Source organism: Mchenga conophoros, linkage group LG4 (genome assembly GCF_057382185.1).
Source record: "Mchenga conophoros isolate Kocher_MC1m ecotype Shallow Benthic linkage group LG4, M_conophoros_male_GT1.1, whole genome shotgun sequence".
NCBI lineage: Eukaryota > Metazoa > Chordata > Actinopteri > Cichliformes > Cichlidae > Mchenga > Mchenga conophoros.
Genome location: NC_140529.1, coordinates 14,568,260 through 14,595,453, shown reverse-complemented (window position 1 = coordinate 14,595,453; position 27,194 = coordinate 14,568,260). Strand labels below are relative to the sequence as shown.

The following is a 27,194-nucleotide window of genomic DNA, read 5'->3' as shown; positions in this document are numbered from 1 at the left end:
TATGGAGACTCCTCACTCCCTTCCTCCTCCACAGCTCCTAGTGGTCTCTCATGTTGCTGTAATGTTGTTGTTGTTGTTTATCACTGAACGTCTGATGCTAATCTTTGCTTTGCCTTGGCTCTCTGTCCTCTGTTGGTTGTTGTTCACATCCTTCTCCTTCCATGCTCCTCGACCCCTCCTCCCTCTGTCCCTCCCTTCATCGTCTCCGTCTGATCTGTAACGTTTTATTTCACGCTTTTTATTTTTTATTTTTTTATATTCATTTTGACCTCCCTTTCCCCATCTCCCTCCCTCCTCCCTTTTCCCTTCCCTTCTCCTTCCCCTCTCTCCCTCCTTGTGTTTTTTAACGCTTGTGATGTCTGCATTGGCCTGCTTTGGTGTGACCAATCATCCACTCCGAAATTTACGCGCAAAATCAAAACACCCGCCCACACAAAAACCCTGCATCACGATTGGCTGCCGGCGACGACCTACCTTGCCCTCTGCCTCCTCCTGTGTGTCCACCCCCTGGCCTGTCCTGCCCTGATTGGCGGCTGCTTCTTCGTGCCCTCTCTGTGATTGGCTGTGCTGATGACGAACGGTGTAGTTCACCAAAATATGGGCTTCTTGCTGACAGGTATCACTTCTGTGAGAAGTGTTTCAACGAAATCCAAGGCGAGAGTGTCTCCCTGGGGGATGACCCCTCCCAGCCTCAGACGTGAGTACCATCACATTGTCTCCTTCATGCAACGCACAACACAAGACAGCTTGCTTCATCTCAGAGGTCCTTGTGTAATGCTTGAAACCCACTCCTTTTCTTTAGGCTATCAAATATATTTGTGAATTTATTGAAAACTAATTGGAAACTTTATTTTGTTTTAGTTTTTTTTTTTTTTTTTTAAGAAGAAATGCTTCTGTCCTCCTGAGTGAAACACAGTTCAACACACTGATTTTGATAGGGTTGTTGTGAATGCAGTGAAAGACTATTGTGCAAGCGACCAGCACTAAATTACGTCACGAAAATATAATTTAGTGATCAAAAATACAGTTTAAAAGTTAGTTTGTGTCCTCTAAATGGTATCATCAGTGTCTCCCAACACTGCAGAGCAGCTTTTCTGCAGCGATGCCTCCGCAGAGGAACATCTTTGGAAATAAACCTGCACAAAAAAAAGGCACTCAAATGTTTCCTGTTGTGTACACCTATAGCTTAGCTGCAGTTTTTTGTTTTGTTTGTTTATTTGTTTTGTTTTTAGTTCCTCAAGCTGCTTTTTCTTAATTAATGTTACTGTTGTAAAAGCATTGCATTTTTATTAGTGGCGCCACACTGTAGTGATTCACTCATTTGCTTAACACACATAAGATTCCAGTTCAAGATCGGGAGGGCTTCTGGTGTAAAATCTGCTGAAAGAAGCTTCACTTCTTTCCTTTTTATAATTTAAGTCTTTGTGTTTCTCTTAGGTGTGGATTTGTTGCTCGTCTGTATTTGATATCACTGTAACATAATCGTCCTGAATCTTTCTGTTAGCCAAAATGAGAACCAATGCCACACACTTATCACACATGGTAGTAAACTGAGCTCAGCCTGGGCAAAACATTCGCTAAGTGTCATCTTGCAGCTTAGGAAACAGGCTGCAGATTTTACTGATCAAATGAATAATGGAATAATCAGTCACAAAGTTCTAGTCCTGATATTTACTGACCCAGTTGTTGAATGAGCGAGAAAATGGTCCAGATAATTAACAGTGAGTCCTGTAGGATTAAACAGTGTTGAGCTGCACAGGATTAGTTTGTGGCGGCTCTGTGGGTTAGAAGAGCTTCCTATTATTGCTTTGTCTTCCATGACCGATGATCAGGATGAGAGCATGTAGAGGGGAAGTGTTGAGGCAGTGGGCACATTTTGAATTTGTTGTAAACATTTCCGAATGAAGGAAATGCAGCCTGCAGTCTGCAGAGGGCTGAGTTGATTACAGCTGGTTCTTTCTGATTTTTCCCACAGCTCCATCAACAAAGACCAGTTCCAGCGGAAGAAGAACGACACGCTTGACCCCGAGCTGTATGTAGCCCTTCTTAACTCATTTGAGAGCCATTATTGTGTTAAAGGTTCTCGAGGAATCAAGCGGGTTATTTCCTCGGGTGTGATGTTTTCACTGTACTAACTTTTGAACGTCTGTCTTTTGTCTCCTCGCGCTCTCTCCCCGCTCAGACTTGTGGAATGTATCGACTGCGGCCGTAAAATGCACCAGATCTGCGTCCTCCATAATGAAACCATATGGCCGTCAGGGTGAGCCAGCTATCACAGACACACACGCGAACACACACGCTCTCTGCGTGACTGGGTCTGGAATATAATCTCCATTCTTTTTTTTTTTAACTAAAATCACTTAATATGCCCAACTACAAATGTTGGGTCTGACATTCACTTTTCCAGCTGCTGCTGATTTAAAATAGGTTTTAAATCTCAAACGCTACATCGGGGTGGGGGTGTCAAAAATGCTTGACAGCGTGGCGGCAGTCCCGTAGCAAAGAGACTCATTCCTCCAAGATTGACCTCCCTACATGTGTGGTCTGTTTTTAATTGAGAGATGTGAGTGATTTCCCACTCATTAGAGTTGTTTAAAGAAAGGAGGACTAGCATGAAAGGCCGAGTCATGTCTTGATTAGAGCCGCTTTGTCACTGTCACTGCTGATTATTGTGACAGAGCTGATGGTAACCTCCAAATCTAACCGTTGAATTTTCACTTCCAGATTTGTTTGTGACAGCTGTCTCAAAAAGGCCAATAAGACACGGAAAGAAAACAAATACGCCGCCAAAAGTAAGTGGAATAAAGCTGGGCTCGTCTAATGCTTAGTCCTTACACCTCTGCTTCTCTTCTTCGCCCTACCCACATATTTTTAATAAAGCACCTGTTTGAGAGAGGCAACTAATCAGAAGAAAATTGGCTTGGACAATTATTTTGATCGGTGCTGAGATTTGTGATTATGTGTCAGGATTGGTCATTGATTTTTATATATTTATTGTAGTGACAAATGTTTTTATTGCACTGTCACATAAACATAACACTGCGTTCACACTGTTATAACACTGGTGTGCATTCCTGCTAATGTACAAATCTTCTCTTCACATGAATTCAATGCCTCTCTTAGAAGATAAATGAAAAATGTATATAATTTAAAAAATGTACCAAAACTTGCCACAGAATAAAATCAATGTTGACTGTCTTTATGTTTACATTATGCTACATCACCTGTTAAACAATCTTGATAAATAATCTAGACAAATAAGGTTTGTGTCACCGGCAGTAAGGATTGATTTACTTCCACTAATATATGTTTCAAGCGCAAGCATGAATAAAACCTTCAGTATATATATATATTTTTTTTCATCTTTATTGTCGTGAAATAGTGATATAATTTCAAGGCAATATCAGCCACCCTCTACTTCCTCATTTAAAGTGTGACCTAGAGATGAGGGGCAAAAAATTAGACTGACCGACCAGTCTAAAACTAGGAAACACAGTTAAAATCTAAAATAACAAAACAATAAATCATCGAGCCATTTTATCCCAATTATGTGAAATCGAGTTTCGGGGGCAAGGAAGGCCAGACCTCCTTTTTGCCAGCCACCTCCTCCTGCTTATCTGGGGAATCACCAAGGCATTCGCAGGCCAGCCAAGAGGGAGATTGTGTCCTGGGTCTCCCCCGGGGGGGGGGGCTGCTCTCAGTAGGAGATCCCTAACCCGAACACCTTACCTAAGAGGCAACTGCGTTAGCTGGCTCCTTTCGATGTAGAGAAGCAGCGGCTCTACTTTGAGCCCCTCCTGAATGACTGAACTCCTCACCCTATGCTAGGGAAGAGCCCATCCACCCTTTGGAGAAAGCTTATTTCCACCGCTTGTGTCCACAATTTCATTATTTTTTTCCTTTTAAAAGAAAAACGATAATAGTGTTAACAAAAAGATCAGGCTGAGATTAAAAGCACAAAAGTAGCCAAAGTCGTATTTTCCCTGGACATTGAGGCAGCAGTAACTAAAGTAACCTAATCTTGAAAATCTGTCTGGGTTGTCGTATCTTTGATCTTTTTAGCTGCTTGAAGCCCTCACTTCGAAGTATGTAACCGCATCAGTGATTTCTGTCCACTGTATGCTCTTCCTGTCATGTGGAGTGCAGCACCAGCAGTGCTCGGCAGGCTCTTTTGTTTACATCTGGGTTGCACATCAGCAGCTGTTAGTATCTCCTCCTTCGTAGCCTGGTTTTTGCCTCAAGTGGTTAAACAAGTTTGTTTTCACCTTCAGCAGGAACACGTTTCTTGTATATTTTGAAAAGCACTGCACTTCAGTCATCATCTGACACAGTTTTTAGGAATGCTCAGATCATCTAATTGTTGCAGGCAGTAGGGAGTGTAAATCTATGGCATTGTCATAGCATTAATATGACCTTATGTCTTTATACCAGTATTATTGCAGACAGTATGATAGTGCAATTCATTTATTTACTCTTTTAAATACCCGTTTCTGCAATTCTGTTCAGCATTACCCCCCTGCTATACACTGCAGGATAAATGAGGATTATTTTGAACTGTAAATCGTGCAAAGTTACTAGAATGGTGTTGTTTTTGTCACCAGCAGACTCAGAAAAACAGTAAAGAAAGCTGCCAGCAAGGCTCTTTTTTTGTTTTTTGATGTAGATTTGGATTTTACCCAGAAAACTATGCCTGGTTAGCATTAGTCATCCATGCTGAAAGAAGGGATTTCTCAGTGTTTTTATAAGTACATTTAACTTAGAAATGCCATCCTATACATAAACCTGAGTTTCCCTTCATTTCTTTACACTTTGCTTTCCAATGATCCAGACTGTCCTGACTTTAGTTTTTTGCGTTTTCGTGGTCTTGAGCAGCAGTTTCTTCATCTTTCAAAGTTTTTGGACATTGGCTGCTTTTTCAGTCCAGTCCTTGCATCTGACTTTTTTCAGGTCCAGTTCGATCAGGTAGTCTTTTGAAATGAAATTTGCCTCCCATCAGTCCTAGCAATGCGCTTTCTTCTGATGCTTTGTAGCTCTGATGTGTGCATCAGTGTAATCGGTATACCAGGAAATCGTGCATCAACAAAAATTCCCCTTAGCTAGGAATTCAAAGTGCGATTAAATGCATTATTTTTTTAATGCGTTATATTTTCAAATTCATTGCAATTAATGCGTTAAATTTCCACCCCTACTTTAAACACTTTGTTACTAGCAGCCTGTCACAAAAACACATTGTTTGTTCCCTTATCTTTAGTTTAATATATGATAATGCCATCGGTAACACCGTTTGGCAGACATAAAGTGGTGTTTTTGCACCAATGAGTTGATTCATTGAGATATCTCCCATATCTCTGTGGGGTGTGCAGTTTGTGCTTTAAAAACCTGAGGAAACTGAACAAATGGAGGACAAAAGATTAGATTGATTATACTGGAGTGAGGCTGATGAAATGTGTTGTATGGAGGTCTGTTTCCTGGATACAAGGTAGTAGATATTTGTTGGTGGAGGTTTTCAATGAATGAAGTCAGAAAAAGGCTCTGTCCCACAGCTGCTTCCAGTTTTTCACAAATAAAGAAGTTAAAATACTTGTTCACCAAAAACTACAGTGTGAGAATAGTGGTACCTCTCAGCCCTGTTATTTGGTCACACCTGTTTCTCTGTGTCCGCAGGGCTTCCTCAAACCAAGTTGGGGAGCTTTTTAGAAACTCGCGTGAACGACTACATCAAGCGGCAAAACCATCCCGAGTCTGGAGAGGTCACCATTCGTGTGGTCCATGTCTCAGACAAGGTGGTTGAAGTCAAGCCGGGAATGAAGTCCAGGTAAACAGTTAAATTTCACTGCTGCTGCAGGTTTTTGGGGAACATAATTACTGATTAGAGGTGGGAATCCATGGAAACTCCTAATTGCTATGGGAGGAGTTATTACGGTAAGCTGTGATTTTGGTAGGTGAAAGTTTTGAGGTGCTACATATTATTACATGTATTAACAAAAATATCAGTATGTGCATAAAAAAATGTAAGTGAAGGGTAATAAGTTAAGATCATGTTTGTCAGTTTTGCAGGAACAATGAAAAATGATTTAAAGTGTGAGAAAACACTGATCCCTGTTCTACATAGTTAGCGCAGATATATCAGTGTGGCGGATATATTGGTGGATATTGATACTGATATGTTATCGGTATCATTCTTTATATCAGTGTTTGTAATGGTCAGTAAATGAAAATGAAAGTTAAAAAACAAAGGAGAGAAATATCCTAAACAAGGTTATGAGATGTAGTGTTGTGTATATTGTCCTCTAGGGGGCACTCTGCACCTTTCCTGTTAATATCATTTGTTTGAAACCCGATAAACGCTCAAAACAATATTTTAAACTGCTTTGTCATACTATCTTAGTAGGAACTCATTAAGAAAAACTACAGATAACAAGTATTGGGTAAATCTGTGCTTTGTGTGTCTGAAATGAATAAAAAAAAACATCAGCTAATATATCAGCGTTTTAAATGATCAAATATTCTGTCGGGCTCTGCAAGTATGTATGAATCCTTGAAGGAATCAGTGGGAAGAATACTTCCCTACGTTTCACAGCGACGAGGCAAATCATTATGATATTATCAAAAGGGAAGATGAGAGGTGACTCAGCAGTGAGTGAGGAGATTAAAGATTAAATCAAGTGTCCAGCAAGTCGAGAAGGAGGAAAGCTGCAATCTGAATTGATTTCAGTGATTACTTGCGTCTCATTTAACATCCAACCCCTTTGGCTTTGACAGTTTTGTCCTAACCAGATTTTAGCTCACTCGGTAAAAGCGCTGCATGGCTGTAGTCTGTGTTCACACGTGCCACAGTCAAGTTTCTTCATTTGCTGATAATGTTTGACGCCAGTTTTCTTCACCTATTTTTGTTCCCTGTCAGGTTTGTGGACAACGGAGAGATGGCCGAGTCTTTCCCGTACAGGATGAAAGCCCTGTTTGCATTCGAGGACGTTGACGGAGCGGACGTTTGCTTTTTCGGCATGCACGTTCAAGAGTACGGCTCAGATTGCCCTCCTCCCAATCAGAGGCGAGTGTACATTTCCTACCTGGACAGCGTGCACTTCTTCAAACCTCGACACCTCAGGACTGCAGTCTATCACGAGATCCTGCTGGGCTACCTGGAGTATGTCAAAAGGCTGGGGTAAGACAGGAGCTTAGAGTTTCTTTGTGTTACATTTGCTGTTTCTGAATGCTTTTAGTTGCATGAAAAGCTCAGTTTTATATAAAAGGCTCCTTGTCTCCCTGTCTCAGGTTTACAACAGGGCATATCTGGGCCTGTCCTCCTAGTGAAGGGGATGACTACATCTTCCACTGTCACCCACTGGACCAGAAGATCCCCAAGCCTAAACGCTTGCAGGAATGGTACAAGAAGATGCTGGACAAGGCTGTGTCTGAGCGCGTAGTCCATGATTACAAGGTGAGACAGTTTATCCCTAATTCTCATGCTCTGTGTCTGGTTGTCCCAGATTCTTTGAGCAAATGAGTCCATTTACAAGCTGTTCTTGTAGGTACTCTGGTAGTTTCATGTGGCTTCTTACGGTTTCCATCGCCCTGGACTGTCTTTAACATAGTTTTCTTGCATGCTTTGTGTGACCCTCTGAAACCTCATTAACAGCATTACCTTGTTTCGTCCTCGTCATCCCTTTAGGACATTTTCAAGCAGGCAACAGAAGACCGGCTGACCAGTGCCAAGGAGCTGCCATACTTTGAGGGCGACTTCTGGCCTAACGTCCTGGAGGAGAGCATCAAGGAACTGGAACAGGAGGAGGAGGAGAGGAAGAGGGAGGAGAACAGCACCTCTAATGAGAGCACAGATGTGAGTGGAACAAGGTCCTCAATTTTTGTCACAATATATATATTCGCGGTGTCCTCTTGCTTAATTGACATTTAAATGTTCACAGGCCATAAAAGGAGACAGCAAGAATGCCAAAAAGAAGAACAATAAAAAGACGAGCAAGAACAAGAGCAGCTTGAGCCGAGCCAATAAGAAAAAACCAGGGATGCCCAACGTTTCCAACGACCTTTCCCAGAAACTTTACGCCACAATGGAGAAACATAAAGAGGTATGGAAGTCTAATTTAGTCGTAGTGCCGCTGCTTACTCTCTTACTCGACACTGCAGCATATTTATACCACTATCAGCCATCAGACTGATTTGTGGAGCAGTTCTGATATTACTTACTTAATACGGCGTCATTAAAACACAGTCCATGTGCTTAGTGCAACCTCAAAGATGCCTTTTGGCAACACAACCATTAACAAGAAAGTCACCTTGTTTCATGGCCTGTATATAAAAGATGGAAACAGCCAGTGTTATGCCACTGCTGGTTTGTGAGCTCCCGTTTTTGAAGCTTCATCCATACCATCATGACCTGTTGTCAGCTGTGTTTTTGGCACCAGAAGTGACTACAGCTGGACAAAAGGGGGAAGGGAAGTTATCAGCTGACACCAAAAAGCAAGTTGCACACATACATTGTATGCAACAGACTAATAAAATCCTTTAATTTCACGCACTGAAATAAATTATTTTGAAGAAGCCACAAAGCAAGCAGCTGCATTTAAGTCTGCCCCAGTTCAGAGGTCCAGTTCTGTGACACCTAGCAGGAAGCTAGTGGTCTGAGTGGCACCTACTTGTCCTTCAAAGCAACCACGCTTCTAATGATCCTCAACTTTAAGTCTAAAAAAGAAAAGAGACCAAAATTGTTTAGTGCAATGATGGTAACATTTTATTAAAAAACAAAACAAAACACTGACTCACTGATCTGCAGGGGAAAAAAAGACACATTTTCCCTCAGTTTTATCTTCCCGCATAAACATACTAAATCAGATCTTGTTAAAGGTTGGTTAAATATTTTCCTCGCTTTAAACTGGCAGGTCTTCTTCGTCATCCGCCTCATTGCTGGTCCCACCGCCAACTCACTGCCCCCCATCACCGACCCAGATCCTCTAATGGCCTGCGATCTGATGGACGGCCGTGATGCCTTTCTAACTCTGGCCAGAGACAAGCACTTGGAGTTCAGCTCTCTCAGGAGGTCCAAGTGGAGCTCCATGTGTATGTTGGTGGAGCTCCACAACCAGAGCCAGGACCGCTTCGTCTATACCTGCAACGAGTGTAAACACCACGTGGAGACTCGCTTCCACTGCACTGTCTGCGAGGTGAGAAACATTTAAACTGTACTTTATGAATATTCAGATCTTTTTTTTAAAGCACAATTTTTCATTTCACAGTAGCATATGTTAGTTAATCTATCAGTTTTGTGTTATTAAACGATTAATTTTGCCTAATTTTCCAGGACTATGACTTGTGCATCACCTGCTACAACACTAAGGGTCATGAGCACAAGATGGAAAAGCTGGGGCTTGGCCTGGATGACGACAGCAGCAACCAGGCAGCGGCAGCTACTCAAAGCCCCGGTGACTCTCGCCGTCTCAGCATCCAGCGCTGCATCCAGTCGCTGGTCCACGCTTGCCAGTGTCGCAATGCCAACTGCTCGCTGCCGTCCTGTCAGAAGATGAAGCGCGTTGTGCAGCACACAAAGGGCTGCAAGCGCAAGACCAATGGCGGCTGTCCTATCTGCAAGCAGCTCATTGCTCTGTGCTGCTACCACGCCAAACACTGCCAGGAGAACAAATGTCCTGTCCCGTTCTGTCTGAACATTAAGCAGAAACTCCGGCAGCAGCAGCTGCAGCACAGACTGCAGCAGGCCCAGATGCTGAGAAGGAGGATGGCCACCATGCAGCGGGTGACCCAGCCAGCTGGAGGGCCACCGGGCGGATCTGCAGTTGGACTTCCATCACCAGGAAACAATGTTACCACAGCGCCTAGTACCCCAACATCTGGTGGAACGCAGCCTCCAACTCCTCAAACCCCGACTCAGTCAATGCCTCCAGTCCCGCAGCAGGGAATGGGTCCTGGTCCAGGAGTGCAGCAGCAGCCAGGAGGGATGCCTCCCCAGCTTGCCCTTCATCATCAGTTCCAGCAAATTCCAGGAGGAGGAGGGGGAGGTGGTGGTGGTGGGATAATGAACTCTCCACAACATCAGCAGCAGCCCAGTGGAGCAGTGACCAACCCTCAGCAGCTCCAGCAGCACCACAACAGTTTGCCTCAATTTTCCAGCAGACCTCCAGGCTCCTCACCAGTCCACCAGTCCCAAGGTAAACCAGTCCTTGGCTCTGCCACGCCTCCCCAACAACAGCAGCAGCCTGGTGGCGCTGTCATGACTGGAAACATTGGGAGCCAGCAACCTCCTAACCAGCCGCCGAGCCAGCCCTCCCTTCCACAGCAGCAACCTTCTGGCCCTCCACCGGCAGCTGTAGAAATCGCTATGAAGATTCAGCAGGTGGCTGACGCTCAAAGGAAGATGGCACTACAGAGACAGGCAGCCCAGGCAGCTGGAAAGTTGATGCCTTCTCACACTCAACATCAACAAGGTCAAGGTCAGCAGATGGGCATGGGACACCCAGGGTCTGTAGGCATGGTAGGAGCCCAGGGCATGCCACCGCAGACCCAAGTGGCAGTGACAGCTGCTCGGGCCCACATGGATCAGCAGCAAGGTGCTCCTACAGGGATGATGGTTGGCACCAGCGGGCCCATGCAGCAGCCTCCTCAGCAAGGTAACATCCCACATGGCCAGCTGCCCCCTCAGGTACAGCTCCAGCAGCAGAGGATGGGAGCTCCACTTCAGAACCCACAGCAGCAGCAAACACAGTGGACAGCCCAGGGGATGCCGCCCCACCAGAGACAAGCTATGATGAACCAAGTGGGCCACACTGGCATGATGGCCGCTCAGCAGCAGCAGCAGCAGCACCAACAGGCTCAGGGCCATGCTGCCTTGATGAATATGGTGCAGCAGCAAGGCGCTGGAGGCGGGGTCACAGGTGTCCCTGGAGCCACTGGTATCCAGGGGGTTGGCGCTGCTGGTGGAAACTTCCCCCAAGCAGCCCTCCAGGAGCTGTTACGGATGCTCCGCTCACCTAGCTCTCCACCTCAGCAACAGCAAGTCCTCAACATCTTGCGGTCAAACCCACAGCTGATGGCTGCTTTTATCAAACAGAGGGCATCAAAGTATAAGGGGGGGCAGGGGGGCCCTGGCGGACCAGGGGCTGTGCCAGGAGGACCAGGTCCCACAGGGGGGCCTGTTGGAAATGTCATTGGAGGTGGGGCACCACAGGTGAACTTGAATGCTGCTGGTGTTAGTCAGCCAGGCATGCACATGGGGGGTCAGGGAGGGGCCAATGTGAACATCGCCACTATGGCTCAGCTGCAGCAAGTACAGCAGCTGCAGCAGCAGCAGCAGCAGAGACCGATGCTCAGCAGTTTACAGCAGCAGCAGGTTGCAGCTCTGCAGCAGCAGCAGGGAGTGGGGAGAGGAATCCAGGGCCAGGGGCCACAGATGGGAAACATCAGCAATCCTCAGCTTAGAGAATTGTTCATGAGACGGCATCTTCAGCAGCAGCAGCAGCAGCAGCAGCAGCAGCAGCAGATGGGTATTAATCATGGTCAGTTTCAGCAACCACAGCCACCACAGGGCCAGGGATTCATGGGACAGCCGGGGATGCAGCCTCCCACTGTGGGACAGGGTCCTCCTGGAGGTCCGCCTCTTGGTCCCCAGCAGCCTGGTGGTCCACCGGGCCAGCAGGGGCAAGGCTACCCAGGCTCTGTGGCCCAGCAGCAGGCACTCCAACAGAGGCTTCAACAACAGCATCATCTCCAAATGCAGCAGCAGCAGCAACATACCATGGCTGGCCTGCCAGGGGGTGATGCAGGTCCAGGTGGAGAGGGTGTAGGAGGCCCTCAGCAGCCACCCCAGGTCCCTCAATCTGCACAAAGTGGACCCCAACCTTCTCAGGCCCTACAAGTGCTCCACCAGAGATTGCTCCAGCAGCGACATATGGGCCCCGGTGGGTCACCAGCCCAGCACAGTAACCCCATGAGCCCTCAGCAGCCGCAGCAGATCGCCCAGTCTCCACATCCACACCTGCAGGGCCAGCCTCTGCCCACATCCTTGGCTAACCAGGTGCGGTCCCCACAACCGTCACCCAGACCCCAGTCCCAGCCGCCGCACTCTAGCCCGTCCCCACGCATGCAGCCTCAGCCTTCTCCGCACCACATCTCCCCCCAGTTGCAGACAGGTTCGCCACACTCAAGCCATCTAAACCAGCACCACCCGGGAATGGTAGTTCCTTCACAGCAACAGCAGCAGCCAACGACTCAGCAGCAGCAGCAGCAGAACACTATGGAGCAATTTGGGTCAGACCAGAGTGCCATGCTGTCCCAGCTGAGTGGCATGGCCGGTCTGCACGGGCCAGGGGGCAACAGCCAGGACCCGCTGAGCCAGAACATGAATCACAACCCTTTAAACATCATGTAGGACTTCTCCTCAAAGTGTCAAGCTGAGCTGAAGTTCTCCGTGATCCTTCGCACAGACTGCACTCGCCCAGGACAGTATTACTGTTATTATTCAGCCTTCTTTTTTTCTTTCTTTTTTTAATACTATTATTAAATGTTATTTAAAATGTTTTCAATAAAGATGCATTGAACTGAACTTCCTATGGGAGATGAACAAGAAATCAACCAGTTGTTAAAAGAATTAGAATAAATAAATTGTAAGTTATTGCTGTTAATATATATATATTTTTTGCCAATTGTGGACAAAGAGGGAGACTGCTTCTCTAGCACCCCCACCCACCCCCATCCTGCCACCTGTTACAGAGTACACAAAAGGTGATATTTTTGGGGGATAAATACAAGTACTTGCCTTTTTTTGTTGTTGTTGTTTTTTTCAGAAATGGTTTTTAAGATTTTAAAAGTGATCGAGAATTAAAGAGGAAATGATTTCATGCATACAAATTTTTTTTAAAATAAATATATATCCATTTTGTTTTGCTTATGTCAAACTCTTTCTGTTTTAGAGTGATGTGGATAATTGTTAATGTAGATCCAAATATGATGCATATCTTCCCTTTTTTATTTTTTAATGTTTGGGTTTGCTTTATTTATTTCTTTTATTTTGGGAGGGGGCGGGGTTATGTACCTTGAGACTGCTACGATTCCTATAGAAATATATTTTTGTTATTGACTGTTAAGATTTAGATGTCTGTAGTCGACTCTCTCCAGCTGGGGAAAATGTTGGTGTTTTCTCGCAGAGGTTGAGGGTCTGCTCCGAGTCTGACGTGTTGAACAGATGTGTTTCCGACGTTCCCGGACAGCTTTTTGTTTTTCTGGGACATCAGTCATGCTGGAAGACACTCTTCTCCCCCCGCCTCACAAACATGCAAAGCCCTCTCCCTCGAATGTGTGTGCACTCCTTCCTTTTTAAAGACTCTTAAAACGGAGCAGTGGAGGCTTGGGGAGGGGGGTGCATACCTGTGTGCCTGTAACATTTTGAGTACATTGGCTGGGATATGAAAAACAAAAAGAGTGGGGTGGGGTTTTAGTGTTTTTAGGATTCTGCTGTTTTGAAGTAAACAGAGGATAACAATCCAAATGAACTGTGTTGCACAGAACTGAGGCAAAAGAAGGTGATGTGAGCAGCTGGTTTCCGTCTCTTTCTGCCTCGTCCCCTTTGCTGCTTCCCTTGGACTTTAAATCCCCCCTGCCTACTCTTCGAGAGGGAGTTGGGGTGAGCTTCCTCCCCATGAACTCCATCCTCTTTATCTTTCTGCTAAGACCTTTGGGAGGTTAATTTAATATTTTTTACTGTACAAAGGAAACAAACTGTGGACTCAAATACTGTTTTTATAATAAAATGAAAATTACCAATAGCGGTGCGTCCTGTGTGTGGCTCTTTGTTAGTGCTACTATAATTACTTGATAATAAAGAACACATCTTTCAGCATTTCATGCATTTTGAAAAAAGACTTTCAGAGACCTGGAAATGTTCCCGACTTTGGGTCAACTTCCGTAGTTTAAATGTGTTAAAGACTAAAAAAATTGACATGACAGTTGACAAAAAGATTCTGACATTTTTCACAGTGCATGTTTGAGGTACATTTTTCATTTCCAAATAAGGAAAAATACACATTAGAGGATAGAAACAAAGTATCGATCTGATGCCAATACCAGCGTTGGTGTTGACGGATGAGATGTACTACAGACGAGCTCCACATCAGGTGCTCACATCCAAACCACAACCATTCCGAAGTGATCTCTCAGGGATACGGTTTTGAAAGCTTAGAAGAATCACTTAGCTGTCCCAGACTTCCCATTAATCCAGTCTTATGACATTAAATACATGATCAATGACGAAGATGATCACAGTTTACAAGCTTCTGCTTGCCCTCATTCCTCAATCTGGGGGGTAATTTGCACGTTTTCCAGTGTGATATCACGAGATAAAAATGATAACTAAATGGCCTGGAGATCATCAAATTCACATTTTGGATCCATGGCCAGGAAACTCCCCAGATCTTAATCCAACTGAGGATTAGTGGTCAATCCTTTAAAAGCAGGTGGACAAGGAGAAGCCAGCAAACTGTGATCGCCATCAATCAGGATTTGGCCAAGAAGCTGATATCCAGCGACAGAAATGATGAAGAAGAAGGGCAGAGGCTGCAAACACAGAGCACTTTGTATAGATTTGATTCATTTGCCAGTGAAGTCTTACTTAAACTTAACGTAATGCTTACTTTGTTCTTTGCTACATCACAGAAACAACAGCATTTGTCTATGTCCACATCTCTCTGGATATTTCTGTGAGTGTGTGGAGTTACAAAAAGCACCCATTTATGGCATCGCAGTTCAGTTCTTTGTTTGTAACATCTAACCCTGAACACTTTGTCATTGCCAAGAACAAGGTCAAGAAATGTGACGCTTGCTAAACCCTGAACCTGCTTCATGCTGAAGGCTCCCGGCCACGATGCACCGAAGATAGCTTACAACAAAGGACACAAAATTCAAAGAACAAGCTTGGAACACCCTGATGGTTGCAGAGCGGTACATCATAACTAATTAACAACCAGCCCAAAGAGCTTATATGAGTGTATCATTAATTAAATATAAACAGTTACTTAATGGTTATCAGTAAGTAGACCTAATCCACCAACTTCTCCATTACTCCTTTATTATTTCTGCATCCGTGCATTGCTGATTCCTCCATGTTTCAACTTCTAAATCCTCCAGTACAGTACAGTCACCTCTGAGTATTTTGACTATATCGTCTATCTTATGCATAATTTCAACTCCAGGCTGTATACACTTGAATGGATATTGGATTCAGGGATGTCAGGGGATGTGTCTTTGTGTAATGAGGGAGAATGCGGCCTAAGGAGATCAACAGCCCATTTCAAGATAGAAGATAAATAATAGGCAGTGTCTTTTCCTTGGGCGAAATGGGACAAAAAAAGAGATTTGACTGACTCTGACAAGCAAAATAGAAAAAGTAAAAAGTTTTTCAGAGGGGTGCAGCATGTGCCATGATCACAGAACCATCAAACATTTTGTTGGCAGTAGTCAAAAAGTTCACAAAAACATGCTGTGAAAAGAAAAGATGCAAATGAATTGCCAGAAATTGGAGAAGAATCAAATGTGAAGGTGCCAGGAAGCCGTTATCCTCCAGCGCTGTCATAATCCAGTACTGCAGCCTACCTGCAGTGCCCAGATGGTAAAAGGCGTTCAGTGCTCAGAGACACGGAAGCTGCGTATCCGACTGAAAAGTCAAGACCGGGCCAAGAAATATCCAAGGACAAACTTATGGACCAATGAGATGAGAGTAACTCTTGACAGAGGATATGGATGGTGGCTCTTCCACTTCAAATCAGACTCCAAGGTGGAGGTGAGGTACTGGTGTGGGCTGGTGTTATTAAAGATGAGAAGGTCTGCATCTTTCAAGAAGACTGTGAATTTTATACTGGCTAATGTTCCATCGCAGGCCTTAAAGATGAAAGAATAATGACACACGGATTCAGTCCCAAACCACACCTAAATCCCACCGAGAGCCTGTGGGAGAGTCACTGTGAAGGAAAACAGCACACCTCTCTGAACAGTGTCTGGGAGGCCGCGGATGCTGCAGGAAAGGTTGATCGTCAGCAGATCAAGAAACTGACAGATGCCATGAATGGAGGTGTCTGGCAACAGCTTTGGTGTTTCAGTTTGGATGTATCCGTAGGTCGGCATACCTTCTTTGAACAACATGTGACAATCAAAGCAATTTTATCCCTTTATGAGCCAGCCCCTGTGAGAAACTGAAACAGTGACTCAAGAATGTGTAGTTTCCCTCACATTCAGCAGAATCTGCAAAGCTTCAGACGTCTTGGTGTCTTGGGTCTGTTGGATAATAGACAGCCTAACCTTCCTCTGATTACAACAGAAAGGATTCCCTTCACATACATTAGGTAAAAGCCATGCTCCACAAAAGTGCATGCCCTGTGCTCATCCATTTCTACTTGTTGTTATTGAAAGCCCTGTGTTAGATTTTCTCTCCCCATGATCTTTGGAATTGACACTGATTTTTCTCTCTTCCAGTTAAACACTGTTATTTCAGCAGCGCCACCATTTCCCGTGCTGCACTCCTCTGACACGCTGACCCATGAATCACACTGTTCACTAGAATCTCATGGCGTCACTTACAGGAATGTTTTGCGTGAGAGCATTATGCCCTCTAGTGGAGGGTTTAAAACAAACAAACAAAAAAAAAAACCCAACCAAATTTCAAACCACTGGATGAAGAATACAGTGTTGTTTGTCTTTAAAGAGGCATTGATAGAAGTGTGTGAGTGACTGAAGAGAAATGAAGAGAAGTTTGGCAATATGTGTTCAGGTTACTGTCTCCTCTTTGATCATTAGAAACTGAAATATGTGGAATAAAGCAGGACTTTCTTACCTTCAGTTCTGCTCTGTTGGACTGAGATCAGGTCAGAATCTCCCGTTTCATTTCATCAGGCTGCTTCTATCAGCAGTCACATCAACCAGGCCCGCTCCGGAGCAGGTTAAGATTCAGATTAGAGATCAACAGGTATGAAATCAGCACCCAGTGACAAATCAGTTCTCCAGAAAATTGCATCACCATCAGTATCAGTAATAAATAATGATCAATTCTGATTTTAGACACAACTTTAATTCTTAATTGTTTTTCCCCTGTTGCCTGAAAGCAATTTTACCACAACCTCTCACTGACCTCACATCAAATTGAATTCTGTCTTTATATTTAAACGTTGCTCTCACACCCTTAAACAACAAGTAAATGGAGTGGGTTATTCTTTGGTGTAAAATTGGCTTTTTCCTTTTACATTTTCACTGACTCTCTTTTACTCGAAGTACAGCTACTAGCACACAGGACAAACAGCAAGAATATCTGTTCAATCAGTCACATTAACTTCACTCTGACCGGCCTACTGAAGTGATTTCCACGTCTCCTTTATCAGGCCATGTGCAGCAATACAGAAGCAAAGCATATAAAGGTTCTCTGTAAAGGAGTCCTAACAACATGACACTCTGCAGCCACACGTGATTTACGGAGGCTCTAGAACTCAACTTTGATCACAGAGGAGGATGGATGTGTCTGAAGATGAAGACCATCTTGAGGTCATTTCTGATTCTGATGATTTCCAAATGAGGAAAATGCCAATCATATCCCTGCAAGCACGACAATCGCATCAGAAAATGGTAAAATATAATGATCTTCATCCTCAAATGCACATCAGGCAAAACTGTTGGCATGAAGCATAATGAAGACAGCACCAGGGCCCACTAGGATGGCACGTGATAGACATCAAGTCAGCTTTTGAGCCCAATTCAATACAGACAGACAGACATGCTCAAAATGACTAAAGTGACTGTGGATTTTGGGGGGAGAACTGGAAGCTGGATAAAATGCATTTGTATGGATGTTTGAGGGTCCCATGTATGGTCAAAGGTTCAATCAACAGCCAGTTTGTGGGATGCAGAGACATATTTTATGCCATGATGGCCCTGGAGACTATGTTTTCTGCAGAGTAAGCCAATTTGACAATTGAGAGACAAGCACTGCCAGATGAGAGAAAGACAAATTGGCACCTATTGTTAGACTAGATTAAAAAAAACAATGTCATGAAAAATGATTGTATTTTATATGTAAGTCCTTCCAGTGTATATAATGAAAAACTAGTGATATCCTCACTGAACCCCCATGTGTGAGATGTAAGAAACTAATTGTATACTGCACTAATTATTGAATGAAATAGTAATGGAGTTAATAATGCTAAATAACGTGTATCGTAATTTTCTAAAAGTTTCTGACACTTTTAGATAACTAAATATGCCCCAAGTCAAACTGACCCAGGAACAGCGTTGCTGTACCGGAGAAATGAACATGAGGGTTAATCACCATTTGATAAGGTGTCTGGAGTGGGGATCATTTCTGTGAAAACAGGTCAGCTCATGAGCGGTTTCTCTTCGCATCATTCTGCTACAAGTTAATCTAGGTTTCATCTTTTAAAAGAAATTTCCAGAGCTGTGCAGGCTCTGACACAGTCTAATCGAACCTTCTTGTTATTGAGTTTAACCAGTGGCTTGTACCTTGTTGTGAACATTCATGAAGGCGTCTTTTGATTTCAGACTTTGACGATACACCTACCTCACCTCCTCGAGTGTCCTTGACTTGGCTGGATGTGGTCTAACATCTAACCAAGGTCTGGTCTTTCACGCTGCTTTGAGCTGCATTCATTCTCTTTTTAAGACTGTACCAACTGGTTTTTGCTCTCCGTGTAAGGCCAAAAAAACCCCAAATAAATGGTTCACTTACATGTTTTTGTGCCTTGTTCTCCAAATTTCAGTGAACAGCTACCAAATGCAACTTTTCTCTGCTTTATTTATCATGACACGACAAGGGCGTGAAACTGCTCGTCAGTTGGTTGTTAGGTTTCGATAGTGGGTTTGAAACAAATCTCTCATCACGAGGCACTAAAGCAAAACTACAACAAAGAAGGTTCATTGTCAAAAAAAAAAAACAACAAAAAAAACCAAAAACCTTCCCAAGAAATGAATAAATAAATTTGGATACATCTGTGTTTCATGACTGGCTTCGTCATCTCTTTCAGAAAGGTAACACAGAAACATGTCTTTATACCCACCCCCTCTAAGCACACTCCAGGCGGCAGCTACTGTTGTACACATTTATTGGAAATAGAGTCAAAGTAAAAATTTATTTTTTAAGAGAGAAGACATCTTTGACTTTTCATGTTTGTCAGAGAGAAAGAGACTTGTTTGGACACACCGAGTGACATAAGTTAGTTTAGCTTATACGTGTGACATGCAATAAATAAAAGCGCACTACGGTCCGGCTGAATGTACACTTGCTTTCATTTGCACATTACCTACACAGCAGCTGAGTAAAACGACACCTCCTGTTTTGATATGCACAAAGGCTAGTGAAGAGAGTGGACTATCAAATGGTAATACAAAAATAGAACCAGGTAGCATTTCATACTTGAAAAATAAAGGGACAGACAAAGGGCGAACACGGCTGAGTACTTGTTTTTGTGCATCCATCCTCCTTGAAGCGCAGAACTTCATCTAAGCGACAGGCATTAATTCTCTGTCTTTGTTTTTTTGTTTTTTTTCTTGCTTTTGTGACAGAAATAAACCTCTTCAACAAAGCACAGGACAGGGCTTTGAGCATGTGTGGCACAGACTGACAGGGCATGCGGTTAGCTCTGTGCAAATACTAAAAAAAATAATTAAATGACAAAAGAAACATCTTTACAAAATCATTTGTAAGAAAGAGGAGCGACTGAAAACGGGCCCCGAGAACCGATCTGAGTGTGAGACCGATGTCTTGCTGGAAAGCACTGAGAAAAGTAGCTGCATCTGAGTAGTTATCTGAACTGCATCGTTTCAGGCTGCTGTCTCACGTGTGTCTCACTCTCGGTAAACCCAGCGGCCCCGGGGAAGAAACCAGCCAGAGACCTATTTAGTCTGCTGGATTCTTATGGATAATTTGAGCACTTTTTTAAGGGCCTCAGGCTTCCTATCACATCTAATAAATGAGCCACAATAATAAAATTACCACTCACTTTTTATGCAAAGGCAAAAATTTCTTCACCGAACTCAGTGGGAAATGAATGTAGCTTTGTAAACATGTAGAGTTATCTTACATACGTGACCATTTTACATGTACAAAATGAGTGGCAAGTCTAATTATGGTTATTCTGGAGCTCTCGGTGCCACTCGTCACCCTTGTTCAGTAGCCCTTAAAGAAGCCTTCGGCCACCCTCGCTTCTTTAAACGTCACCGTCACAGAGTTTATAGTCACTTTTGTCAAGATGACGGTCTTCGGCTGATCTGCTGTTGGGGAAGCAGTCTCTGGGGCGATGATCGAATCGTCGCCTCTCGCTTCCTCCTTCCTCACCTCAGCCAGGGAGCAGACGGTAGCGGCGTCACCTGCCGTCCCCCTGCTCCCCCGAATGCTCACTATCACTGAGGTTGCATTGCTTCTCTCCGGGCCTGACTCCCAGCCCTCCTCTCCTCTGTCCGAATCTGACCTGTCACTCACAGAAACTGCATCGCCCAGTCTGGCCTCAGATGCAGAGGTGCTGTCCTTTGATTGGCTGCGCACAAGCATTGGCTTCGGTGTCGAATCGCACTCGCCCATGATGTCGATCCACGTGTGCGAGCTTACCGGCATCAGGTCACCACCCAACTTCTCCCCCACCTGCAGCTCCAGGTCATGTTGCTCGAGCAAAGCAGGTGAGCTGCACTCTGACAGGCCTGAAAAGAGATGGTGACACATCTTGTTCATTTTTAAGGGTCAAAGGTCATGGTGGGGCTACTGCGTTTTGTTATCAGCTTGACAAACCAACCATATAAACTGCCTTCACATCTCTCCCCCATGGTGCTCTCAGACTTCTCTTCTTCACTGGTGCCGCCCCAGTCCTCCTCCATGGGCTCCATCTTCTTCTTCTGCAGATGCATACGTTTGCCATCTCGCCCTCCTTTGGCCACCCTCTGCCAGCCATTCCTCCTCACCTGGCGCTGGTACATGCTGCCGTGCTCAACGTGGTCCACGTCTGTGCTCATGGAGCGGGTGAGGGAGAGGCGAATGCGGGGCGGAGGCTTCTCCGTCATCTTGTGAGCGCTGCGGAGGTCCATGGCAAAGACATTCTGGGGGAGAGCAGAGATGGTGGCAGGTCAGAAGCTGTATGACTGCGCACACAAGCAGGAAGCAAATACAGTTCTGCCTTTTGAGTTACTTACAGTGGAAACATAGGATGCATTTCATTTTTGACAGACAGCACGTGTATGGGAAATGTAGTCGTAAAGAAAATGCTGTGATATTCAGTTTACTTCTGCAGCCAACACCACTATCCAAACTGCAAACATTAGCTGTTTAGCATGTTTAACACCTTTGTTTTATTTTTGTTTTTTAGAAATGTCTTAATTCTGCAGAAATTGGTTGACAGGATGGTTTTAGCTAGGATTAGCTAGGATGGTGGAATACTAACCAAAAAATAAATACATAAATAAATAAAACAATCCTGCTGCTGTGAATACCGTATTTATAAGTACAGAAAATGTGCCAATATCTGCCATTAAAATCAGATTAAAAGATGTATATTTACAGATTTACTGCAGTTTGATACATCGTCATGGTGATATCAAGAGCTTGACTTGGCTAATTTGTGATGCTCTGATATCCACGTGTGGGACAAAGCTTGACAGCAACTCTTACAAATTGCACCTTTAACGACTGAAGTGATAATGACACAGTGAGAGCAACGACCATTCGGGGGTCACACCCCTCGCTTTAGAAACATGTCTTTTAAAAACTACTGAGGCCATTGCGCCTTGATCTCTGCTGGGGTTTTGTATCTTAGTGATTGATTATCAGCGCTAATGGGTCACTCTGTAAAGAAACTGATGTTTTAAACTGTTAAAACATCTGGACAATAATGAACTGTGAAGAAAAAACAACAAAAGTATTGTTCACAATGATACAGCATTGGGGGTTTTTTTGTTTCCTTATATTTCCAGGTGTTTATGAGAAGTAAATGTTTCAATCAAAGGGGCATTCTGGCAATGTTATACATGAAACTTACATTTGAGTACCATTCAGCTAGTAAAGCGAGCTTGAAAAATAATCCTGCTGATGTCATGGTGATGTAATTGGGGTTATTGGGCTGGAGCTTGAGATCAAGTTGCATTAGCAGCAGGGTTACAGGTCAGGCGGTTCAGGCGGCAGAAGGCAGAGTTTGTTGGGTGCTAATGGTAAGGTCTGTGATTTGACACTGAACCTAAGGCGCTCCCATCAGAGGAACTTTAGGCCAATAAGTAACTAAGAAGAAAAAAGTCCCAGGATTCCTACATCCCAAAAATTTGTAAGCTTAATGTTAAATTGATGGAATACCCCTTTAATATCTTTTTTATTTGTTTGTTGTGTGTGTGCACAAATACCAAAAGTCATCACCTGGATAAATGTGCAACTGCCTTTAAACAAACAAGCCTGGCCAGCAGTTAGGATTAATGAAGGAAGATACAACAAAGGTTTGTGAGACAAGAGGAAAGGTAAGTGTCGCTACCCGCAGGATGGGCCTCCTCGGTCTAAGACCTTTCCTGCGATAGGTCAGAGTTCTTATCTTCTCCCGACTGGAAAAGAAGCAGACAGAGAGAGAGAGAGAGGTCAGAAACAAAAGCAAGAATATGAAAGTGTGACTAACAGAATGAAAGGAAAACCACAACAGTTTCTGTAATTACGCACTTCTCCTCGTAGGCCAGAACAAGGAGAGGGTCCAAAATATTGTCCTCTGGTTCCCAGGTACTGTACCTGCCAGCGCACACACACACACACCCAAGATGTCAGTCTATCTAGTATGAAGAAGCACATTCTATAAACGCTCATAAATATACACCGGATGAGGGGGATGAGGTCACTAGATGATTACTCAAGGCTTACTCACTTTTGGGGCCATCCCTGCCATTTCAATAGATACTCCACAGCACCCTGAGGAGAGACAGAGGGGTGGGGGTGGTGTACACTTAGAGATGATGCAGCACACACACAAAACACGTGCTCCAGCGCATACAGAACCAAGCTGCTGTCGCTTTAAAGTGTGGATGGGAGGGACAGAGGGAGAGTCACGAGGATTTTTACTTCTTTTTTTTTTAAAGGGGTGTTTTTGTGAGGGGTGACGTCAATGACAGCGAGGCTGAGTGGCTGCAGCTAGTCTCTCGCTGGCGATGACGTGACCGAACGTGGCTACAGCAGGTGCCGGTTTCTACGATTCTCGTGGACGTTCTAGAACAGCCCTCCGCTCGTATAGGTGGGGCCACACGTGAAGATGAGGGGAGGCGGGGGCATGTAAACAACGCGGTGCTGCGCAATTTTATCTTAAAAAAATTAAAATCTTTTTTTACTTTTTAAATTATCAGCTCGAAAATCAATGCTCGCAGTTTGTCCCAGTGAAGACGAGATAAAAACAAAACAAAACAAGAGCAGCTCCGACGTGCGCACAGTGCGCGCTTTCAGGAGAAGAACGTGTTTGTTTACAGGCTCTATTAAACTTATGCGAGAGCGCATTTCTACATTATAGTGCGCTCGTGCTGCTCAAATTATCACCCCCAAATCCCCCCACCACCCCCAACTGCAAAAAATCAATGGGCCACCACCACGAAGGAGTCAGCGACGGATTTACGCAGCGCTCACCATCTAACCGAAAATAAAGTGCGCAGCTGCCCGCATAGCTACTGGCCGTCAGACCTGTTTTCAGGTCACACACCCCCCTTCTTCTTCTTCTTCCTCCACACATTTCACTACAACTGCGTAGGCTCCTCCAAAACACGAACACGCTGCAGCAGCTGCAGCGCCAGCCGTTGCACATGAAGGTTACAGGATGCGACTCGTGCGCTAAAACAGTGTTAAAGTTTGGCGCAGTTGCATGAAAACAGATCGGTGTTGTGTCTTAGCGTAAAAGCTGGAGAAGGATTTGGGAGCGACAAAAGTGCGTAGCCAGGTTTTGTTTGTGCATGGCAACCGGAGCAGAGCGCTCCTTCAAGAGGGAAAACAAACACAGGCGATTAAGTTTTTCTGTGAGTTACGTGCTCATTCTTACCTTTCTCACCCTCTTATTTGTTATCGACTCCACTGCAAACACTTGGTCTCCAATTGAAGACAGCTCCATCGCTGATCGCTGAATCCTGAGCAGGACGCGAACTGGGTATCTATGCTTTTTCGGTTGTTGTTGTTGTTGTTTTTGTTGGCTTTTTTGTTGTTGTTTTTTGTCGCAGTGCAAAAATTTAAATAACAGATACTATTTAAAGACGAGTATGTGTGGGGAAAACCCTCGCACTGTCACGGCGGATGCTCGCTTGTTTTTCTGCCTTCGCTTCTTCCCCTTCACGCCTGCTCCTGCTGCCTGCCTCTCTCAGTGTTTAAAATCTGCGACACATCAACAGCAGCTTTAAGTCCTGCGCGCTCTCACACTGTTGCGTAGGGGCCGAGCCTCCAAGATACGTGCCCGCACCCGCGAGGCCGCGCACGCAAGTTAGACTAGAGTGCAGGAGAGGGGCAGAGGGAAAGAGATCACGAGGACAGGATTATTAAGGGTTACAGCTAGGGGAGCTGCTGCTTTTTTGCTCATGAATTATTATTGCTTTTGTCGTTCATAAGTCAAAATTTCGGGTGACTGTCTGGGAATTTCTATTAAATAACTCCATATTTAATAGATTTTTACTCAATAACGCGAAATTTCAAATTGGCTATCTCGAACTTTCGACTTATTCAGGTGTTAGAATAGCTAACACGAAATCTGAACTTACCTCTGTCTGAATTTTTTTTCTAAATTAAACATGATTTTTTTTAACATAGCTGACTATGTTAAGCTTAAAATGTGTAGCTTCCTGTAGAAACTTACTTAAATCGCGAATTTATTATATAAATAAGCATTTTTTTTTGTATTTCTACCATTTAAAAGGTGTTTAAAAACACTTAAGAATTACATTAATTTATAACCCAATTGTTGTGATTGATTCCACCCTCCATGGCCCCCCTATTGTAGAAACAGAGCTTCCATAGCATCCAGTTTTCTGAAAATGTTAAAGCCAGATTCTCAGTTTTGTTTGGCTCATCAACTTAATTTTGCATTAATGCAGAAAAAGGAGGAAGAAGGTAGGATTCTTCTGAACAAGGCTAACAAAATATTGTCAACCACCTCCACCCCCCCAGTAGCACAGGTCAATGTACACATGTAGTGTGTAGATGCTATCAATCTTTCCATCAAGCTCTGCACCAAAAAGCTAAAAAGTTCACTCACTGAAAACTACAAAGACACTATGTCAGTCTGGTCTAAGATCATAATATGACTTTTAGGGATTTATTGTTTTTTAATTTTCCCACTTTCACAAGTCCTTAGATGCACCACTGGACTCCAGCCTGAGCATGAAACAATATGAGCTCTATGTATTTTTATGTAACAGAAGTAAAGCTCAGCAAAGATCAGAATCTGCAATGGAAATGAAAGCCTCGCCTTCTCTCTCTCCCTCTCCCGTGGAAACGTCCACCCCTTCAACCACGTTTGATCCAAATATGGAACGAAAGAGCTAAACACTGACAGAAAGTCTTAATTTTACATCCTGAATGCTAAGCAACCTCTCTGCAGAGAGGAGAGCTGGAAATACAGCTGACTATAACTAAGATGAAGGTCTCAGCGATTAAATAATAACTGCTCATGCGATCAAGGAAAAAGAAAAAAAAGATGTTGTTTAACAGTGTGATCTCACGCACTTTTCAAACTTTATACCTGAGCATCTATTCACCCAGCCCCCAGGTGAGAACAGCTCATAAAGGTGGCACAAGTATTGTGGAAAAAGGGCCCAGAGCCAAATTCCTACTGTCTTTCATTGAGGTTGGTGTGGATCAGTTTACAGAAAAGAAAAAAAAAACTCTTTGTAACTCCACACAAACACAATTCATCCACACGGCCTGTGGTCCACGCTCTCTCTGCACCTGGAGCACTTGCAACACTTACGCATTGGGTGCCATGGCAACTGTTTCCACGGCAACAACTGAAAAGCTGGATGATGATGATGATGATGATGACACAGCAGGAGGAGTTGACAAACACTTCAAGGATGAAGAATGAGCTGAACTTGTCAACCTTTGACCTCCCAGTTTTGAGATTATATAAACATGTTAATCCAATGACACTGTTGTGTGCATGTTTAAATGTAGCCTCCGAGATATGAAGCAACAAACTGCTGTGAAAACACAGGACAGATGTGAATGTTGTTACCTTACTAACATACTAACAACAGACAATTTAAAAATGTCAAGTGTATTTTTCAGTCAAGAGAAACTTGAAATGATCCAGAACTTGTAAACATGTGAAATCATCCTATTGCAGCTTGTTTCTATTGCTCATTTAGGGCGGGGCTAATCCAGCATTTGGGCGGGGCTGATTTATAGACGATATTTGCTGATATGTCAGTATCGGCATTTGTAACGGCTAAAAATGCAGAATGAAAACATAACGGCGAGATGAGAGACACACCTTTCACCGTGTTATGGGTGTTGGATTGTGTTCACCACGTGTTTGGACCTAAAGCTACAAAGAACAACCTGCTGATCTGAGCAGAGTCAGGCAGACTAAACAAGTAATCTGTGACTTGTTGTGATGATAAAAGACGATTATTTTAAAGTTTTGTTGTCATGTTATTTTAGTGAAGACTCACAAATAACAGCACTGTTATGCTGGAATGTGTTTAGGTTTTGAGTGCCTGAAAGATAATAAAAAAACCCGTCTGAAATTGGCCACACTTTACTTATTTAACACAACATCAATGGAAAGCATTTTAAAAAGTAGCTGTAACATATTGTAACAACCTGATGAGATTGTGAACAGTGGTTATGAGAAGTTTGCAGGAGTATGAAATGCAGTAATTTACAGTGACCTTATTAAGCATTAATAAACTGTTAAGAACTGAAAGGTTATCAGATTATATGGTTACATGAAGAGTGACAGAAATATTAACACGTTTTAACATTTAGAATTAATTCCGTACTCACTGTTTACTTAAAACAAAGATCATTTACTGGTCCAAACAGCAGAGAATATACATCCTCATCCTTTGATTTAAGAACTACTGCATGATCACCATCATTATAAGAACCAAAGTCAGTCACCCCAGTTTATATTGACTGGGAGCATGAAAGCTAGATTGTGATTAGATTAATATCTTTACCATGACTCAGTGTTTTAATTATT

The 27,194-nt window shown here is 43.8% G+C and overlaps 2 protein-coding genes across 5 annotated transcripts in view; one reads left to right on the top strand and one right to left on the bottom strand.

Annotated features, from left to right (window-relative positions):
* Nucleotides 1–13,787, top strand: part of ep300b (EP300 lysine acetyltransferase b) — a 30,747-nt gene extending 16,960 nt beyond the window's left edge. For 2 of the 4 annotated variants that reach the window (XM_085270574.1, XM_085270576.1), the window contains exons 20-30: nt 587–697; nt 1,976–2,032; nt 2,183–2,260; nt 2,725–2,792; nt 5,665–5,815; nt 6,905–7,165; nt 7,276–7,441; nt 7,673–7,840; nt 7,926–8,087; nt 8,898–9,179; nt 9,317–13,787. In XM_085270574.1, coding sequence (XP_085126700.1) covers nt 587–697; nt 1,976–2,032; nt 2,183–2,260; nt 2,725–2,792; nt 5,665–5,815; nt 6,905–7,165; nt 7,276–7,441; nt 7,673–7,840; nt 7,926–8,087; nt 8,898–9,179; nt 9,317–12,394 — 4,582 coding nt within the window. In that variant the 3' untranslated portion in view covers nt 12,395–13,787. The remainder of the gene's footprint in view (nt 1–586; nt 698–1,975; nt 2,033–2,182; nt 2,261–2,724; nt 2,793–5,664; nt 5,816–6,904; nt 7,166–7,275; nt 7,442–7,672; nt 7,841–7,925; nt 8,088–8,897; nt 9,180–9,316) is intronic. The other 2 variants (XM_085270575.1, XM_085270578.1) reach the window with 1 other exon arrangement.
* Nucleotides 13,788–19,098: 5,311 nt separating this feature from the next.
* Nucleotides 19,099–24,424, bottom strand: cbx7a (chromobox homolog 7a). The gene is made up of 6 exons (XM_085270573.1): nt 24,045–24,424; nt 22,893–22,936; nt 22,694–22,759; nt 22,515–22,581; nt 20,799–21,099; nt 19,099–20,706 (listed from the first exon to the last, which is right to left on the bottom strand). The coding sequence occupies exons 1-6, from the start codon at nt 24,111–24,113 to the stop codon at nt 20,180–20,182; spliced, it is 1,074 nt and encodes a 357-aa protein (XP_085126699.1). The 5' UTR covers nt 24,114–24,424; the 3' UTR covers nt 19,099–20,179.
* Between the last annotated feature and the right edge of the window lie 2,770 nt (nt 24,425–27,194).

Bases quoted from the DNA above. Each gene is read 5' to 3' on its own strand.
- cbx7a (XM_085270573.1), bottom strand. From the start codon at position 24,113: ATGGAGCTGTCTTCAATTGGAGACCAAGTGTTTGCAGTGGAGTCGATA. The intron at 22,760-22,892 runs GTGAGTAAGCCT...GTGCGCTGGCAG, and splicing joins TGGCAGGGATGGCCCCAAAA to GTACAGTACCTGGGAACCAG. The intron at 22,582-22,693 runs GTGCGTAATTAC...CTTCTTTTCCAG, and splicing joins GTTCTGGCCTACGAGGAGAA to TCGGGAGAAGATAAGAACTC.